Below are 20,404 nucleotides of genomic sequence, written 5' to 3'. Positions count from 1 at the left end.
AAGTGAGCAGAAGATGAGCCATGTTATGTGGTGGGGATGGTGTGCACAACAGCTGGTCTCCCACTTACTCAAGTCTGGGCATTAATGGTAGAATCTGGCCCTAAGTTTGGAACAGGATCAGGTTGTTTATACTGCAGCTATCCCCGGAGTATAAGCATTAGGGGGCCTCAAAATGACAGCTCCTGACTCGCTTCGTGTTAAAGCTCCAGTTTGGGTTTCCCATTTGTTCTGTTCCTCATGTGCTAGATTTTAAAACAATAATCGCAGAGACCTAGTGCCTGATCTGCGGTGTCGGAGAAATCCAAGCAGGGCCTTGTGAACACACTCTGCCGTTGTTGCTGGTGGGAAGTTATCACTGTGTCTTGAAGAATCCCTGGAGAGTTTATATTTTTATCACTGTTCCGTTTTCTCAGCTACGACTCATCAGTCAGTAGGGTGGAAAAGAAATGACAAAATTGCAGCCAAAGCGCTTATGCTCTGCAGCTTTCTGTCTGTCTCTGTGAGCTGTTGCAGAATTTAAACTCAAGCTGATCTTTCTCGTTACTTAGCCCAGGTCCAAGCTAGAAAAGCTTTGTTGGTATAGCTATACCAGCAAAGCCTGCTAGTGCAGACTTAGCTTAACTCTCCTCTGCCGTGATACCCACAAAAACACCTGACAATTTTTATTAGACTGGTGGTGTGCTATATGGACCAAAGCACTTTTATGCTGGTATAACTGCATCTACAGTAAGACTTTTGCTGGTATAGAAATGCTGCAACCTCCCTACCCCGAACCAAAAGACCTACCCACTCACAAATCACACCCTTGTTGACATTACTTACCAGCAAAAATTTCTAGTGTAGATCTGGCTTTAGATTCACACTCACTTACCAATGTTTTACGCATCACCTCTGAATTTCACACATTTAGTCTACCTCAGTATAATGGGGTCCAAACTGATCTAAGTTACACATGGAAGGGGTTGGAAAAAGGTGCGAATTATATCCAGTTAGATTCCCTTTGACACACCTCGGAGTTGGCCCCAAGTCAATATTTGCCAACAGCTACCACACTGTAGATTCCTACATTACCAGTTTCCTCTTAGAACTGAGAAAGTAAATATATATATTGACCCTGTGGTATCAGGTGGCAAATATTGATTTTTAAATGGCAACCACTGTTGTTTTAACTCTCAGAAATAGTGTTTTTTTTAATTAGCAAATATAGGGCAAAGGGTTCACCAAAACTACACGATGCAGCGTTCATGCGGACTATTTTAGCAGCCTAAGTGGCTGTTGCACTGTATCTGCTTCGTTAGTTAAGTTGCACTGAATTCATAAAAGGGTGCAATGCATTGAGGTGTGATGTGCAGGTCACTGTAGTATTTCCATGATCGGCTGATGTGTAGTGTATGTCACATGGATTATTTCATCCACTTTATGCTTTCAAAGCTGGCATGTTTTGGTCAGCATGCAATAGACATCCCTGAATATGTGTTTCTGTTACCCCCCTGATACTTGAATATGTGGGTGATGTAACTGAACGGGCTACATAAACGTGATATCCACAGTCTTGAGCACAGTAAGCCTCTCTCACCTTGCATCTTCCCAAATGCTAGCTCAGGCAGGAATACAAAGGGCAGGCAATGCCACTGAAAGATCTTCTATGAAAAACAACCTACGCTGAAGAGTTTAAATTTGCATTACATATAGTTTTTCAGCAGTGGTATGGAGCTACTGCTTTTATTTGCTGCCTTTAAGAAGGGCCAGATAAGACACATGCTAATCAGGATCTGTATGATGTCTCAGAAATAAAGCCGCTTACTGTCTAGGGTGGTTCCATGCCTGTCTGAAACCTTGCCAGAGGCGATCTGGGTGACTGTTGCTACGAAGGGACAGATAGAGGCAGAGATAGTTACAGGAGTAATCAGGAAATGGAAAGCCAACAGGTCTTGTAATAATAAGCCTGCTGCTAGGTAACATTAATTAATTCTGCAGAATAGGACCAATTTGCTTTCTTGCAACAAAGTAATAACAAGTTTACTCTGAAATTGGAACTTGTGGGGCTACAAAGCATTAATTCTCGTTCCCGGACTGGAACCACCTCTGATATTTCAGCTGTTTCCTTTTATTTTTAGTCGCCATAGCTAGGATTCTCCTAGGAATTAATGTTGCTTATTTACAAGCAACATTGCTCGTTTGAAATAATAATGCAAAAGAGAAACAAACAACCGCCCCGACACCACCAACGCTGACGATTCCAATTTAACGTCTTTTTCTGTGGAGTTCTAATTCTCTTTTTAATGAAACTCTGGCACGTTCAAAACATCAGCATGACTCGGGGCCCTGTTAATATGCCAAATTTAAGCATAACGTGTTAGCCTCCATTTTGACTGGGTTTGAACTGGAGACCTCCTGAACTTAAAAAAGCATCAGCTATTATAACTTGAGCTAAAGCTATTGCAGGTTTATATGCTCTGTGGATCAGACACAGAAGGGAGCCTGTAACACACGATCACCACTGGGTTACAATAGCCCCTCTGTTCTCAGGTAATGCCCCAGACAGCATGGCTCTTGCTTACCTTATAATACGGAGCTATACCTAGCTCATAGAGCTGGAAGGGACCCTTGAAAGGTCATTGAATCTAGTCCCCTACCTTCACTAGTAGGACTAAGTACTGATTTTGGCCAAGATCCTCAAATAGCCTTTTCAAGAATTGAACTCACAACCCTGGGTTTAGTAAGCGAATGCTTAAACCACTGAACTATCCTTCCCTCTGGCACACCCTGTCTGTTCAGCTGTTTACTTCTGGATCTCTCAATCCTCCCCTCTTCTCCTTCTTGTTAATACGGTTGCATCCAGAGGCCCTAACCAAGATTTAGGCCCCATTGTGCTAGTCCAGTAAGGGACCACCCTTGCCCCAAATAGCTTGTGGTCTAAGGATCTGGCGAGGATTTTTATGGTAAAAAGTTGATTTGTTCCAGCTGCCTGTCGCTTGTTAGATATTGCAAATCTGTTTGGGGCACCACATGCAAGTTGCAGGAGTCTCTAGACTTTGTTCTTTCCAAGGGTCCCAATTACAGAGTGTATTTTGTAACAGAATCCATGCATGCCCAGTGTGCTGCACCTGCATGTCCAGACTGGACTGGGAGAATGTGCTCCCCTATCTTCTGATAGAGAGTGAAATGCAGCAAACATCAGCCAGACTGGCCGGTTCAGAGCTGAGTGATTTGTTTGCCGCTGCCAGTTTTAAAGGGCTAGCCACCCAGAAAGGCATGCAGGAAAAAAATTCCAATTCAGGGATAAAAGGGTGGAGGAGTGTGGTGGGAGTGTGTGAAAATGAAAGGAGCTGCTTCTGTGTATCCCTTTGGAAGCAGATGGAGGTGTTAATTACTTCTCCATTTACAAGGTAGTGCACTATGGATGTTGACATAACATACGCTTTTAAATCAAGCTAAGTGTTCTTGTTTGATTCGAGCCAATTAATATGTATAAGCAGCGTTCATTGTAGTTTTCCTGCTTCCATAAAGCAGCATTACCAACTCTTGCAATTGTATTGATTTTCAATATTTTTTCTTAAAGCTTCAGCTCCTGGAACCATGTGATTATGTGAAAATCTCAGCTCTTTTTTAAAAAATTGAGCCAAGAACTTGTAAACATAAACCCTAAAAACGCAAGAACACCAGAAGGCAGCTATGAAAGATCCTCAATGTCTTGTAAGCTAAGGGAATTCGACAAATTCTGAAACAAATGCAAAATAAAGAGTGAGCACTATTGCACCACAGAGTCTTTCTTTGCTCTTTACAGGTGAAAAGGTTTTGCTTTTCTTCTGGGAAATTCTGTTTACAGCAGGTTTTTACTCCATGCGTTTGCACAAGTGACCTTCCTAGAGAGAAAAAATAAGGATACTGTGGTGTATCTTTTCCCTGTTGAAAGAGTCTTAATTATCAATAGCAGAAATGTATCATGAAGAGAGGGACAAAATATTATCAAGTTTTTCCAGAAGGCGCTGGTGTTAAGCCACAACTGCAGCATAGGTCTGAAATGCAGACGGTCTTTGCTTCTTTGGTCAGAAGGGGGTAACCCCGTTCCGCCACACTGATGATAGGGAGAAGCAAGAAGGGACTCTTGTGTGTACTTACTGGTTGCTGCTAAGCTTCAGTTCTGTAGCTTGTCTCCTGTGATACTGAGAAATAAACCTTTTCTCTGGCCTGAATCATTTTGGGAATTACTGCATGTGTAACCCGCTGGTCAGTGCGTGTCGTGTCCCCTTCTGTGTGTTTTTTGTTTGTTTTTACCAATATGGTCCTAGTGTGGACACAGTTGTATCAATTTAAAGGTGCTTTATACCAGCATAACTTATTCCCCTTCCCCTGTGGGAATAAACTATACCAGTATAAGCTCACTCATACCGGTATACCTGCTTCCACACTGGAGGAGCTTTATTGCTTTAAGTATACGGTATAGTTAAAGTGGTACAACTTTTGTGTATAGACAAGGCTTGAGATTGGGTTAAAAATCATGAGCTTTACCCCTTCGCCTCCAAAGGATTGGGATCAATTTATTTATCTTGTGTTTTTCTTAACTTTTAGGGTACAATTGCCTCCCATTTTTGAGCTTTTCTTTGTAACTATAAGGGCTTTTAAAAAAAGAAAGCTGTGATTGCATGGGAATCTCGTGACTCCAGTCACTAGGACAGGGGTCGGCAACCTTTCAGAAGTGGTGGGCCGAGTCTTCATTTATTCACTCTAATTTAAGGTTTCGCGTACCAGTAATACATTTTTAGAAGGTCTCTTTCTATAAGTCTATAATATAGAACTAAACTATTGTTGTATGTAAAAAAAGAAGGTTTTAAAAATGTTTAAGAAGCTTCATTTAAAATTAAATTAAAATGCAGAGCCCCCCCAACCAGTGGCCAGGACCTGGGCAGTGTGAGTGCCACTGAAAATCAGCTCGTGTGCCGCCTTTGGCACGTGTGCCATCGGTTGCCTACCCCTGCGCTAGGGCTTTAAGAAAACCACCAAATATCTCAAGACTCGCAAGAAAATCATGAGAGTTGGCAATACTGCGATCCGTTATGTTGTTGATATTTAAATAACAGCCTTTCACTGAGCTCCTTGCTTTTTCAAGATTTCTGCTGGTCCCAGTCAGGACTGGGGTTGCATTGTGTTAGGTGCTGTACAAACACATACGAAGACACGTGGTTGAAGTTTTACTGGTGGGAGCAGAGTTAGGCCAACACTGCTTTTGAGAATCCCCTGCTGTGCTCCTAAGTGGATCTGTGCCAATAGTGGATCTTTTGATGCATTGGCAATTCTGAAAAATTAAAAAAAAGAAAGAAAGATTTGGGGTTGAACTGAAAACAAAATGTTGGGTAAGATAAAAGTTGAAAAAATAATTTTGGATGGAACAAAATGTTTCGTATCTAATTTGAGCCTTTTTAAAATGTTTCAATTGTAAAAAAAAAAAAGAAAGGACATTTTGAAATGGAAAGACTTTGATTTTTTTGGAATTTTCTTTTTTTTAGTTTTCGACTGAATTTTTTTTGGCAGAATTGCCACGTATCCATGAAATGTTTCGATGCCGCCAAATCTGCATTTTTTCACCCACAAAGAATTTTGGTTGATAAATAGTATCCCGCTCTCCTCCTAAGTCACTTTGAAAATCTTGTGCACAGTGAGTAAAATAGGAAATTGCTTCTATCTAGTTGCCCATTTTTGTTTTGTTTTTAAACAGAGAGTCGACGAAGAGGCGGTGGTGGATCAAGGTGGGACCAGTAATGTCGTTAATATTCATTATGAGAAAGAAGAGCTGGAAGGTAAGGTCGAAGGCTGCAGCTGATAACTATATTTTTCAGTTTTTCTAGTACATCATTAACATCTAGCTAGATGGAACCTGGAGTAAATGTACTTCTTGGCTAATAAAGTTCCAGATCAGATAAATGATTGGCCATAACACAACTTCCATCAGTCTCTTTGTGATTGGATTGCCCACCCATTAGCGCCGTGAGTTACACTCCTTACACACCTGGGGCCTGGTGTTCCATGGTGCAGTCATTTACACCAGTGCAAAACCAGGTGTAAATTGTTGCTGTTCGGGCTTGGCAGCATCTTACACCCACTGTCGTGAATGGCAGCACAAGGACAGAACAACAGAGAATCAGGCCCTTTGGATACAGCTGAACTTTGCATTGCTCATTCAGCAGGGTTACATTTTTGTATGAGTTGGAAGACAAAATGCACAAAGAGCCACTGCCTGGGCTGTAAAAGAGTCTCATTCCCATCGGTCGGGCCGTGCAAAGGGGTGTTAGTGTACATGAGACTCCTGCTTATTAACTGGCCTCATGCTAAAGAGAAGCAGTGGGACTTGAGAGCAGATCTGGGCAATATGTGTATAGTCCGTGATTTGTCATTTGACAAACTGATCCCTGTTTTTGTTGGCCAGTTATCCATGAATAAAATGTATCCTTCTCACAACCTGTTCAGACGTGGTGTGCAAACCCTGCTGGGGAACCTTCTGCTGAGACGCTCCCAAAGGAAAGCAACAAATAGGAACCCAGTTAGTTTACCCAGAAATTAGCTGACCCAATGCTGAGCAGTTCCTATTTGCACGGAATGCCACATTGTATCGGACAGTCCGTTAATTGCTGTGAGTTTTTGACTGTGATGATTATTTTGGTCGTGCGTAGGGATCAACTGAGCATGCGGGCCCATTGTGTTAAGTCCTTTACAAGCTTAGAGCAATGGATGGAGGTGCAGAGACCTGCTAAAGAGAGGAGAAAAGGGTATAAGAGCATGTCTACACTTAAAACACTGCCTCAGTGAAAACGTTAGTATGCAGTTGGAAGAGCTTCTCCCGTCAGCGTAGCTAATCCACCTCCGTGACATGGCTCTGTCTACACTGTGGGTTAGGTTGGTACAATTGCGTCATTCAGGGGCACGGATTTTTCTCACCCTTGAGCAAAGTACTTATACTGATGCACATTTATAGGGTAGGCCTGGTGGGAGAGATCACGGTGATGGGTTGCGTACGGCATGTTAATACCATGAATTTTGATTTTTAAGAGGTGGGGAGTTTTTTGGAGGGGATTACCTAATAGAGAGACGAGGGAAGGGAGAGGGGATGCAGAGAGGAATAGGGCCGGGTGGAAGAGGGAAAGGAGAAAGAATGTGGGGAAAACCAGCCAAGAATGTGAAGCAAGCAGCCAAAGGGAGACAATATCCAGCTGACAAAGTGGACAAATCTCCGACGACATTGCTCCATGTACTGCACTGCCTCCATGCCGTGTCCTAACACAGCCGAGTGTTTTGAGTAAAGACTAACCCTTGTGAGGGCTCAAAACATATTTAGAAAAGAAGAGAGAGAGCATGTAGGTTCTGCTGACTCTGCCTGCATTGTTCAGGCCAAGGAGATACATCATACAGGCTGTGTCTTCAACATGCCTGGCCTAAAGATTTGCCTTGCACTGGTGCCGGTGATGACACAAAATACAGAGCAACATATAACCCGGCTTTTTGATTCTTGCTTCATCTTCTGTCCCCGCTTTTACAGATTTCAAAGCCAGAAGAGGGACCACTATGATGACCAAATCTGACGGCCTTCCTTACAGAGGCCAGAGAATCTCATTAAATTTCAGGTTCAATTCTGGCCAAATGGGCTTAAATGCGTAATAAGAGAGGCAGCAGACATTTTTCTTATTTAAAATAAAAATTATAAATAAAGGAACAAAAGAAAACTCCAGAGGAAACAACATTAGATACAGGAGACGGGTGGGATGACTCATCAGCATATTTTCTCAGTCCAGCAGGTAGAAAAACCCAGCTTTGATAGGCCACTGGAATAATCTGAATGCTTAAGGTGTCTGACTATGATTTGTCTAATAGTTCATTATCAGGAGATTGGCTTAATCTCCTCTTGTGCTATGCCTTATGCAATCTTTGAAAATAATTACATTCTGCCTCTGCTTAATGAACTGTCGGGAACATTGTCCTATTAAAGTTGTAAATTACAAAGAGGTTTGTTTCCTTCTTAAGGGCTTTTTAAATCAAGCCACTGCCTTGTTTTTGAAACTTTATAATAATAAAATAAACCAGATATGTCAGATCTAAAATAGAACAAGTCCATGACCTTTAAGGGGCCCTGGAAAAATGGCTCCTTTGCAGATATCTGACTGACAGTTGAGAGAATACAGGGCTGGCCTTACCATAAGGTGAACTGAGGCGACCGCTTCAGGTGCCAGACTGTGTGTGGAGGGGGCCACTAGGACCTAGAGTGTAGAAAATTGTGTCTGCCACTGGTGCATATGTAATCTCTCTGCTCTAGATGCAGAGATGGTGGAGTGCTGTGCTGGAGGAAGGAGGGCACAAGAGACATAACAGGCAGGCAGGAGAAAAGGTGAGACGGAATAACAAAAAGCAGCAGAAGATGCAGGGAGAGAGGGGAGGAGGAACCTCTTATGTACCTCTCCAGCACTCCCAGGAGTCTGGACTGATTCACACCAGCTTCTCAGGGAGCTTCCTGTTTCCTGCTGCTTCTCTGAACCCACTTGAGGAGAACAGGCAGTCAACTGAAGTAGTCAGAGCCAGTTAGGCCCTTAAGACGCTGATGTCATCCCTCACTCAGGCCCTGCTACCAGCCTGCTTATTTGTCCTCTTCAACTGAGTGTTGAGAGCCACTATAGCAGGCACAGAACAGCAGTCATGAGTGAAAGAAGAAAATGCCCCTCTGGGGCAGCATTCAGAAAAAGAAAGAAAGCAAAGGAAGCTTTTCTGTCTAAGCAGGAAGGAGCTCTCCTGAGATACACAGACACAAATGTCCACGGTGAGCCTTCTGGCCCCAGTGAGGATGTGAGTGGCAAGGAGATGCCTGATCTTCCAGTTAGTCAGAGTGCAGGTGACCCGGCAGCTACTGGAACATCCATATCCAATGGATGTAACCATGCACATTCCTGAAGAAAAGTGTAGATCAGACAACAGTGTGGTGGAGGCGCAAGAAGCAGCTGCTTCTGAGTTTAGTTCCTTAAGTCTGGATGATCCAGGACTGTGGACCCACTTGAGCAATAGCCTGAGGGACTTCCTTGTACTGCATGGACCACAGCAAGTGAAAAACTTCACGTTCCCCAAAGACAATGAAAACAGAAGTTTCCATCCAACACATTACTGGTGTGAAATCCCCAATGGTGACTATGTGGAGAGGCCGTGGCTTGTGTACTCAAAAACCCAGAATGCTGCATACTGTTTTTGTTGCAAACTCTTCCAGTCTAATGTTCCAGCCACATTGTGTTCTACAGAAATAGAGGACTGGAAAAATCTGTCTAGAAATCTGGCATGCCACGAGAAGGCAGCAAATCACCAGAGAGCATTCCATAGGTGGAAAGAGCTTGAGATGGGACTAAGGTTAAAGGCCACCATAGACGATCAGCATCAAGAGAAGATTGCATCAGAGTCTCTTTACTGGCAAAATGTTCTGAAAAGGCTCATTGCCATTGTGAGAATGCTTGCTACCCAAAACCTAGCACTGTGTGGAACATCAGATCAGCTGTATATGCCAAACAATGGAAGCTCTTAAAATTGTGAAGCTGATGGCTGAGTTTGATGCTATATTTCAGGAGCATCTAAGAAGAGTCACCACCGAAGAAATGTATACACACCACAACCTTGGAAAAACCATTCAAAATGAGATCACACAGTTACTGGCAACAAAAGTCAAACAGAAAATGGTGGCAGATCTGAAATCAGCAAGATATTACTCTCTTATTCTGGAGTGCACACCTGACATCAGCCATATGGAACAAATGACTTTAATGGTGCGTTTTGTAACAACAACACAACCTAGTGAAAATGTTCCTGCAATGGTGACTGTCAGAGAGCATCTTCTAGAATTTATTGACATTGATGATACTACAGGAGCTGGTATGACAAATGTGCTTCTTAAAAAGCTAAAGATAGGGAAATTGTGACAGCTGACATGAGAGGTCAGGGCTACGATATGGGGCCAACATGAGAGGAAAGAACAGGAGTGCAGACACGGACCTGAGAGTTAAACCCTTGAGTTTTTTTGTCCCATGCAGGTCTCATTCATTGAACTTGGTGGTCAGTGATGCAGCATCAGCTTCTAGTGAGGCTGCTGAATTTTTTAATGTAATTCAAAGCATCTATGTATTTTTCTCTGCAACAACTCCTCGATGGCAGATTTTGAAGCAACATCTGGGAACATCCTCTCTGACACTGAAGCCACTGAGTGCCACACGCTGGGAAAGTCGAGTGGAGGCGATAAAGCCTATCAAACACCAAACTGGGAAGATAGATGATGCCATAGTTGCCATTATGGAGGATAATGCTAGGACAGGAACTGTTCAAGGGAGAACAGTGGCAGAGGGAAATGGAATCGCCAGAAACATACATAACTTCAAATTTCTGTGTTGCTTGGTGTTGCGGCATGACATACTGTTTGAAATAAATGTTGTAAGCAAGAGACTCCAAGGTGTTGACCTTGATATATCTGGAGCAATGGGACAACCGGACAAAGCAAAGTCATACCTACAGTCTTACTGGTCAGATGAGGGATTTCAAAATGTTCTGAAGAGTGCAGAGAAGTTGGCAGAGGAACTTAACACTGAAGCTATTTTCCCACCCATTCAGGAACACAAGAGTCACTGAAGAAGAAGACATTTTGATTACGAGGCAAGGGATAATCCCATAAAAGACCCTACACAACAATTCAAAGTTGAATTCTTTAACCAGGTGCTAGATTGTGCAGGACAGTCAGTTGAAGAATGTTTCGTGCAGCTCAAGGAACACATCAATATATTTGGAATGTTGTATGATATTCTAAAACTCTTCACTATACCTGAAGAAAACCTACAACAGCAGTGCAGGGCACTAAAGACAGTGCTGACACATGATGACATGTGCGATATTGATGCGAGTGATTTACTGATAAACTGAAATCCCTTTCAAGATACATTTCAGCAGGATCAACTCCACAGGCTGTTCTGGAATATATGTGAACAAGTAAGATGACCACCCTCTTTCCAAATGCTTTTGTTGCTCTGCACATACTTCCAACACTTCCTGTAACAATTGCCAGTGGAGAATGCAGCTTCTCCAAGGTGAAGTTAATAAAAACACATCTGTGCTCCACAATGACATGGGAGAGGCTGGTCGGTCTTGCAACCATCTCAATAGAGCATGAGCTGGCCCAGACTGTGGACCTTCGGAAGTAGTTCAAATCTTTGCAGCCAAGAAGGCATGGAAAGCACCACTTTGATTATTCAGATAAAAATGCCAGTGTTTACTATGCAGACAAGAAAAGTTACATTTGCTGTTCAGGTGTTTGAAAGTTAAGTGTTACTTAAAATTTTTGAACAAGGCATTTTAAGTTGTCAGTTCTCCTTTATTGGGGTAGGTAGCAGAGCAGTACCATGAGAGGAGTAGAACAGGAAGAAGGCAGAGTTGAGACCTTTCAAAGTTTTGGCCCAAGCGAGGGGGCATGAGGGCATCATTTGAGCTCCCTGCCTGAGGTACCAAAGTGTTGTGGGCTGGCCCTGAGAATATAGACTGAGTTCTTGTCTACATGAGAAAGTTGCACTGGTTTTACTTAAATTGATTTTTAAACCGTGTGCTGTCTCCTCCTCGAGCACCGCTCCCCTAGCTCCCATTGGCCAGCTGGTGCTCGGGGAGGAGACAGCACACGGAGCCCTGTAGTCCCCCCCGCCTAGAAGCCAGATCTGCTGGCTGCTTCTGGGGCACAGCGCAGTGCCAGGACAGGTAGGGACTTAGACCTTCAGTACCGCTGATTGGACTTTTAATGGCCCGGTCGGTGGTGCTGACCGGAGCTGCCAGGGTCCCTTTTTGACCGGGCATTCTGGTCAAAAACTGGACACCTGGCAACCCTACAGAGAACTTCCCCCGAAACAATTTCTAGAGCAGATCTTTTAGAAAAACACCCAATCTTGATTTTAAAAATAGTCAGTAATGGAGCATCCATCATGAATCTTGGTCAGTTGTTCCAAAGTTAATTATTCTACCCATTAAAAATGTTCCCACTCTGAATTTGTCTAGATTTAACCTCCAGCTGCTCGATCATGTTCTACCTTTCTCTGCTAGATTGAAGAGCCCATTATTAAATATTGGTTCCCCAGGGAGGTACTTTTAGTCTGTAATCACCCCTTAACCTTCTCTTTCTTATGCTAAACGCTAAATAGATCGAGCTTTTTAAGTCTGTCACGATAAGGCTTGTTTTCTAGTCATTCTTTTCTGAACCCTCTCCAATTTATCAACATCCTTGTTGAATTGTGGGCACCAGAACTGGACACAGGATTCCAGCAGTGGTTGCATCACTGCCAAATACAGAGGTAAAATAACCTCTCTCCGCCTACTTGAGATTCCCCTGTTTATGCGTCCCAAGTTTGCATTAGCTCTTCTGGCCACAGAGTCACACTGGGAACTCATGTGCAGCTGATTATCCATCACGATCCCCAAATCTTTTTCAGAGTCACTGCTTCCCAGGATAGAGTCACCCATCCTGTAAGCATGGCCTGCATTCTTTATCCCCTGGTATATAAATGTGCACATAGCTGTGTGAAAATGCAGTTTATCACGCAATCTCTTTGAATTAGGGTGACCAGATAACAAGGATGAAAAATCGGGGCGGGGTGGGGGGGTAGTAGACATCTATATAAGAAAAAGCGCCAAATATCAGGACTGTCCTATAAAATCGGGACATCTGGTCACCCTACTTTAAATCAGTGGCCCTTTCTCTAAATTATTTACCAGCCTGCCAATTTTTGAGTTATCTGCCATCTCTATCAGTGACGAATGCTGAACCGACTTGGAACAAAACGTTCTGACGTTTCCAAATCAAAATGTTCCTGAAAGTTTTGGTCCATGAAAACTTTTGATATTTCACTTTTTCTTTCCTGATTCAGGATAAAAACAGAAGCTGAAATATTGGAATTTTCCCTTGGAATGGAATTTTGACGTTTTGCTGAACTCTGTCATTGTGTGACCCAAGTCAGCGGTTCTCACACGTTAGCAACCCGAGGACCCCCGTTTTGATTTAAATTATTTTGTGGAGCCTCAAAATCCCTGCTCAGTCCCAGGCCCTGCCCCCACTCCATCCCTTCTCCCAAGTCCCCACCGCTGCCCCACCTCTTCCCACCTCCACTCCACCCTTGCCCCTTCTCTTCCCCGCCTCTTTCTTCCCCCTCCCCCAAGCAGGCCTGGTCCCCGCTCCTCCCCCTCCTTCCCCATGCCTCCTGATCACTGTCGAACAGCTGTTCCCGAGAATGCAGGAGGCTCTGAGAGGGAGGGGAAGGAGTTGATCAGCAGGGCCTGTTCCTGAGCATGCAGGAGGCTCTGGGAGGGAGGGGAAGGAGTTGATCAGTGGGGCCTGCAGACCACCTGGCGTACCCTCGCATACCCCAGTTTGAGAAATGCTGACCTAAGTGTTTTTTTTTTTTTTACTGACTTTGAACATTATACGTTATGAAGCACAGCTATATGAACAGCAATGTTGCACTGTGGGCACCATTCATCTTGACAGGCACTGTGGGGCTAAGAGTGACACAGACTAATATGCTTCTGCTTTGTTGCAGGGCACAGAACGCTATATGTTGGGGTACGGATGCCTTTGGTGAGACAAAGCCACAGGCATCACAGGAATCATGGCCAGAAACATCGGAAACGAGACCGGGCGAAGGGAGCCATTCAAGAAGATGAGCAGGAATCTCATGGTAAATAACATCTCAGGCTAATGTACAATGGGAACATAGCGTGCGTTTAATGATGGAAGCAGAACTTATATAAGTAACGGGAATCAATATTTTTTAATAGATCCATCAATTCCAATGCCAGAAGAGACCATGATGATCTAGCGTGACCTGGTTTGAGCATTAGCCTGCTAAACCCAGGGTTGTGAGCTCAATCCTTGAGGGGGCCACTTAGATATCTGGGGCAAAAATTGGTCCTGCTAGTGAAGGCAGGGGGCTGGACTCAGTGACCTTTCAAGGTCCCATCCAGTGATAGGTATATCTCCAATTATTATTATAATAACACAGGCGAGAAACCTTCTCCAAAAGAATTCTTAGAGCAGATTAGTTAGAAAAACCTAGAGTCTTGATTTAAAAGTTATCAGGGATGGAGTATCTACCACAAGTGTTGGTAAATTGCCTGGCATTGCTCTTCCTGGGATAACATGGGGCACTGGACATGGAAAGTTCATTGCCCAATCTCACCCCAGTGAAAGCAACATCTGAGTTTTTTTATTCACTCTGAAATAGTTAGAGCCAAACTTGTGCTAGTTAGCGTATATGAAATTAAGAGGGGACATTCTGGCTCAGCTAAAGTGACTGGGAGCTTTTGCCGTTCGCTTCATGAGGGCCAAGAATTTACTCCTAGTAATTCAGTTTATGATCAGCATTTATTATTTGTAGAGGAAGCACCCAGAGGCCCCCTACTAGGATCGGAGCCCCATTATGCTAGGTATGATGCAGACACATAGCAAGCAACGATCCCCGTCATAAAGGAGCTTTCGGTTGAAATAGACAAGACAGAGGAAAGGTGGACGAGAAATATGCAGCATACAAACAAAGTTATCCAAGCGAAAGCTGGGAACGGTCGTGTTATTTCATGATTCGTTTTTACTTTTTGGCTCTGTTCTTTTTCTTTAGGGGATTTTTAATCTGCCAAATACATGTATAAATAATAGAATCACAGAAAGGTAGGACCTGAAGGGACCTCGAGAGGTCATGAAGTCCAGGCCCTCGTACTGAGGCAGGACCACATATACCCTGTCAGGTGTTTGTCTAACCTGTTCTTAAAACCCTTCTCCCCTCAGCACCTTCTGCACACCACTGAACAGCTGATCCAGAGTGGGCAGGAGGTGCTGGGGGGTGGGGGCGGAGAGAGGAGCTGATTGGCTGGGCCACCGGTGGGTGCCTATGAATTTTATATTTGGCTTCTGACATGTGGGTTGGTTTGAAACCAAGCATCTTTGGCGTGATGTTTCTATTCGATACATATAACAATGAGCAACCTCTTCCTCTTAAATGTGGCATTTCTTTAATGGCGTAACCTGGTCACAGCAGATGCCTCTTTAACTGTTTGTTAATTAGACACCCCGTCTCAGCGAGTTCAGTTTATCCTTGGTATGGAGGAGGACGAGGAGCACGTTCCCCATGATTTGTTCACAGAGCTGGATGAAATCTGTGTGAAAGAAGGAGAAGATGCCGAATGGAAGGAAACAGCCAGGTGACACACAGCTATATATTCCACTGGCTCAATGAAACTGAATGTGTTTTCCTGACCTCCCATCAGGCTATGTTTTTGGTACCATTTCCTTGAAGTGCTGCCCAATGATACCACCTGCTGGAAGAAAAGATGCTGCTGCTAGACAGGGCTTTCATAGTCTGTCACTTCCAGAGTGTGACTTGGTAAAGAGGTGGGGGGAGGAAGATATGATGCGGATCCCTTGTATATAGCACAGCACCTCTGCTTTTTCAGGCACCTCCTATGTAATAACAGCATGTGGAAGAATCAAAGGCAGACATGTTGATGTACAGACATGGGGAGGTGAGATGGTCCAGTGATCAATGTGTTAGCCCAGGCACATGGGAGACCCAGGTTCATGTCCCTGCTCTGAGACAGGCTTGCTGTGTGACCTTGGGCAAATCACTTAGTCTCTTTCTGCCTCAGTTTCCCATGTGTAAAATGGGGATGGTAGCGATGCCCTGCATCACAGGGGCTTGTGAGGCTAAATACATTAAAGACTGAGAGGTGCTTACATACTAGGATAATGGGCACCATATAAGATAGAAAGGCATGGATGTTGCGAGGACAAATGCTTTAAAGATTATGAGGCGTTTGTGCACTATACTAAGACGATGAGAACAGCCATACTAGATCAGACCAATGGTCCATCTAGCCCAGCATCCTTTCATTTGACAGGGGCTAATGCCTGATGCTTCAAAGGAAATGAACAGAACAAGGCAACCATCAAGTGATCCATCCCCCGTCATCCAATCCCAGCAGCTGCTGTGCCCTATATAAAATAAATATAAAATAGACCCTTCAGCGCATTATTAGAGCTGGTGGAATTTTTTGCGTCAGCTGCTTAAAAAACAAAATGAGCCCCTGAATCCTCTTCCCTTTTCCAGCTTTGAACCGTTAATTGAGTTACCGAATGTCTATGGGGTAGATTTCATACACAGCTTTGTATCTTTGCAACACCTGCTTGAGAGTCTTTTCACCAGAACTGGTCACTGCTGGTATTTATTTGTGTTTGGTTTGCCATGCTTCCAGGTGGCTGAAGTTCGAAGAAGATGTGGAGGACGGAGGAGAACGCTGGAGCAAGCCCTATGTAGCGACACTTTCATTACACAGCCTCTTTGAGCTGAGGAGTTGTATCATGAACGGGACTGTCCTTCTGGATATGTGTGCCAACAGCATCGAGGAAATTGCAGGTACTGTTTTACTGAGTGATCAGTTGGGTCATGTCAGAGAAAAAAGCTTTTGGGAATATCCTTGTGCATTTCTGAACGAAGTAACTTCCCTCTGCATCATGTTTGTTCCTGCAAAATCCTCGGTAGGGATGCCATCAAAACAGCAAATGTTAAGCAAACATATTAGAATATGCACAGAAACCGAACTTTAGATTTGGAACCATGATTTTTCCACCGTGAAATCCTGATTACATTCATCCAATCAAGGTCCAGAAACAGACCATGTGACAATCAAAAGAGCGCACCTTTCAAATATCAAATTCTCTCATGTTTTACAGACCTACAATTATTCAGAGAAATAATTTGGAGAATAACTTCAGATAACAGAAATGAGTCTAATAGATTAACATGCTATTGTTGTTCTAGAAGTGTATGTCTGGACCATTTGGGGTCAGAAAAAGAGGTAAAATCCATTGAATAAACTATTTGTTACAAATATCTCACCTTAATTTATTCTGTTTTCAGACGTGGGAATCTGTGTGAACTATGCAAATTCTTTAAGGGGTTATTTACATAGGAAAACAGTCCAGAATAGCTATGGCAGGCTAGCTATTCTAACTCCCCATGCGGACACTTTTATTCCACACCAAGGGTGCTTGTATCTGGTTTAATTTAGTCATCTTTGAAAGTGGATTAAGCTAAACTGCAAAAAGGCACTCTTAGCATTTGCGTACACATGAAAATTAATCCGGAATAAAGTAAGGTATAAATTTAAAGTGTAATAACTATTCCTGTTTGATGCCATAAGTAGACACTTCTATTAGTTTAATCCAAATAGTTTGGATTAAGATAAGTACATTATAAATAATTCAGAATGTTGCATTCTTACTCTGGGGTAAGAGCATCCACACATGGAGAGAATCAGGAATAGTTAATCCTCTTTAAATTCATGCCCCAATCTTATTTTGGATTGGTTTTCATATGTGGACAAATCCTAATTCCGCATTAACTTAATCCATTTCTAAAGTGGATTGAGACAATTCAGAATAAATCAGAATAGTCAGTTTGGAATAACTCCCCATGTAGATAAAACCTTACTGTGGAATAGGCGAGTCCATACAGCAAGTTAGTGGAATAGGCATGTTCATACAGAATAGCTATTTCACTTCATATTCAGTACCTACTTTGCAATATGTAGACAAGACCTAACTTTCAAAGCCAGGGTTCCTTTGGCAGAGGGCCAAGTAATACATTTCTGTTGAGATAACTGAGGGTAATTGAGAAAGCAGCTTTGTAGAAATTATTTTTGACTGGCAGATCTCCATTCAAACTCTTTCAAGGTCTAGTGATGTCAGATCCGTTCTTAGCACATTCCTCCTCAAGCACTGCCAGTTACAGTCAATTATCCAAGAAATCTCAGGGAAGCCAGTTATAGACTGGTTATAATTTGGCTAAATGTGTAGAGCAATGCAATTAGGAAAGAAGACTGCATTACTGAGAACGGGGAATAATAACTGCATTAGCTAAGCAGTGAATAATCATTTTGCAGAGACTTTTTAGCAAAGAAAACTCCCTGCCTTCGTTGGAAGACAAAGGATATGTGTACGCAGCATGTGGGAGCGTGCTTCTCTACATGGTTAGACAGACGTGTGCTAGCTCTGCTTGAGTTAGCTGTCTAAGTAAAAACCTGATCCCCTAGGTATGTACTCAGTTGGCTAGTCAGAGTCACTGTGCATGCCACCATGGCCACGCTGCTACTTTTAGCACGTTAGCTCGAGCAGAACCAGTGTGTGTCTGTCTATCCATGCTGGGAAATACATTCCCAGCAGCTGCGCAGGCGTGCCCAAAGGCATATTAACAATGCTACAATGTCTCCCTAAATAAGATCGCGTCGGCATTGGTTGTCTTTTCCGTCTGGCGGTAGTAACGCTCTCCTATGAGGCGTGCGACCTTATTCCCAGCTCATCGTGGGTTGAAACTGTCACGGGTTTTGTCCCACTGCTCTTTGCTGGCTGGCTGGGGCTATAGTGATTCTTGGAGTGAGTCCTGGCTCCACTGAAGTTACAACCTCGCCCTCTCTCTTCCTCGGTGTTTGGAAAGCATGTAACCCACTGTCAGCATGACTGCAATACGAACACGAGGGGGTGGTTTGCAGGGGGAAAGGATGATCCACGGAATCTTCACCAAGAAACAAAGGGGAAATGTTTAATTCTCAGATCAGGCAAGGGCTTGATGGTGGCACTTAATCTGTGTGGTACCTCAGTTTTCTCCATGTGTAAGATAGGGATAGTCTTTCATAGAATCATAGAATATCAGGAATGGAAGGGACCTCAGGAGGTATCTAGTCCAATGCCCTGCTCAAAGCAGGACCAACACCAACTAAATCATCCCAGCCAGGGCTTTGTCAAGTCTGACCTTAAACACCTCTAAGGAAGGAGATTCCACCACCTCCCCATCATATGGGGACACTGTGGAGGTGCAATTCAGGGATTGCTGTGGCCATGAAGTCTTTCTAAGCACAGAGCTAAATAAGAATAGTTTGAGGGCATGTTTAGTTCTGTCAACGGTACTTATACTGCTTTTTTCTGAGCACCTCCCGTTCCTTAATGCATTTATCCTCAGAACTCGCCCTGGGAGGTAGAGTGATGCTATTATCCGACTTTACAGGTGTAACTGAGACATAGGGAGACTTGCCCAAGGTCACACAGGAAGTGTGTGGCAGAGCAGGGACACAAATTCAGTCCTAGAATAGCTCTGTAATCACTGTTCCTCCCTTCCTACATTGAGCACATGGACATTCATCGGTGACACAATCGGCACGCTAGAGAAATGATTTTCTCCTCCCCCAGATATGATCCTGGATCAGCAAGAACCAAGCAGTGAGTTTGATGAAAGTATGAGAGAGAATATCCGGGATGCCCTCTTAAAAAAGCATCACCACCAGAATGAGAAGAAGAGGAACAACCTCCTTCCAATTGTCCGCTCTTTCACTGACGTCAGCAAGAAACAGTCAGATCCACACTTATTGGATAAAACGGGTGAGGATTTCTGGGTCACGCCTTCAAACAGCCTGACCCTTTGAGGTGGGATTTTCCAAAAGGCCTGAATCAACAAGGAGCACAAATCCCAGCTGAGTTATCTATGACTTCACTGGAAAAAAAACGGTGTTGGTTTTTTACATGATGATTAAAGCTGGAAAGCTGAGGGAATAACTGATTATATGGTTTGCCCGTAGTTCTGAAAACTGAAAAAAAATCATTGCGGGTTGACTGCAAAATGAAATATTTTGCAATTTTTGCGAAGCAAAAAAGTAAAAAAATAAATCCACCTTATTTCAGGTCAAACAAAATGCTCTGTTTCAATTTCAAGCATTTCAAAAATAACATTAAAGGAAATTTCTCTGCCGTGTGTTGTCGTGACCCAAAAGAATCAAAATATTTTGTTTTGAAAATGTCGAAATGAAATATTTCAGCATTCTTGGATTTTTCTTGTGGTAGTTTGTTTTTCTCAAGACGAACAATTCGGCAAATCTGACACGAATCCATGAAATGTTTCAGTGTTGCTGAATCTGCCTTTTTTTTTACCAGAAAAAGCTTAAGTCAAAAAATTGTGCTTAGCTCTAATCATGAAGCCAGATGACTGGTAGTTTTGACTCCTTAGCATTCATACTGATCGCTGTGTAGGGTGACCTGACGTCCTGATATTTAAGCATCTGTCCTGATATTTCATGGTACTCCTTTTTTTCTTCTTTTTTTCATTCCACCGGTGACCTCTCCCCCCACATGTGTCCTGAGTATCAGTAAAAACTAACAGATTTATTTGGGCATAAGTTTTGATGAGTAAAAAAACCAGTTCTTCAAATGCAACCCACGAAAAGCTAATGCCCAAATAAATCCGTTAGTCTTTAAGGTGCCGCTGGACTCCTTGTTGTTCTTGTGGATACAGACTAACACGGCTACCCCCTGATAAGTATCAATGTAAAA

The 20,404-nt window shown here is 43.3% G+C and overlaps 1 protein-coding gene across 2 annotated transcripts in view; it reads left to right on the top strand.

The window, feature by feature from the left end:
* Window positions 1-20,404, top strand: part of SLC4A8 (solute carrier family 4 member 8) — a 68,131-nt gene that overhangs the window by 18,853 nt on the left and 28,874 nt on the right. For both annotated transcript variants that reach the window (XM_030554545.1, XM_030554546.1), the window contains exons 2-6: window positions 5,717-5,798; window positions 13,578-13,715; window positions 15,096-15,231; window positions 16,282-16,442; window positions 19,271-19,459. In XM_030554545.1, the coding sequence (XP_030410405.1) occupies window positions 5,717-5,798; window positions 13,578-13,715; window positions 15,096-15,231; window positions 16,282-16,442; window positions 19,271-19,459 (706 nt within the window). The remainder of the gene's footprint in view (window positions 1-5,716; window positions 5,799-13,577; window positions 13,716-15,095; window positions 15,232-16,281; window positions 16,443-19,270; window positions 19,460-20,404) is intronic.

This window comes from Gopherus evgoodei, chromosome 3 (assembly GCF_007399415.2).
Source record: "Gopherus evgoodei ecotype Sinaloan lineage chromosome 3, rGopEvg1_v1.p, whole genome shotgun sequence".
NCBI lineage: Eukaryota > Metazoa > Chordata > Testudines > Testudinidae > Gopherus > Gopherus evgoodei.
The sequence above is the reverse complement of the archived record's forward strand: the minus strand, read 5'-3'. Positions and strand labels throughout refer to the sequence as shown.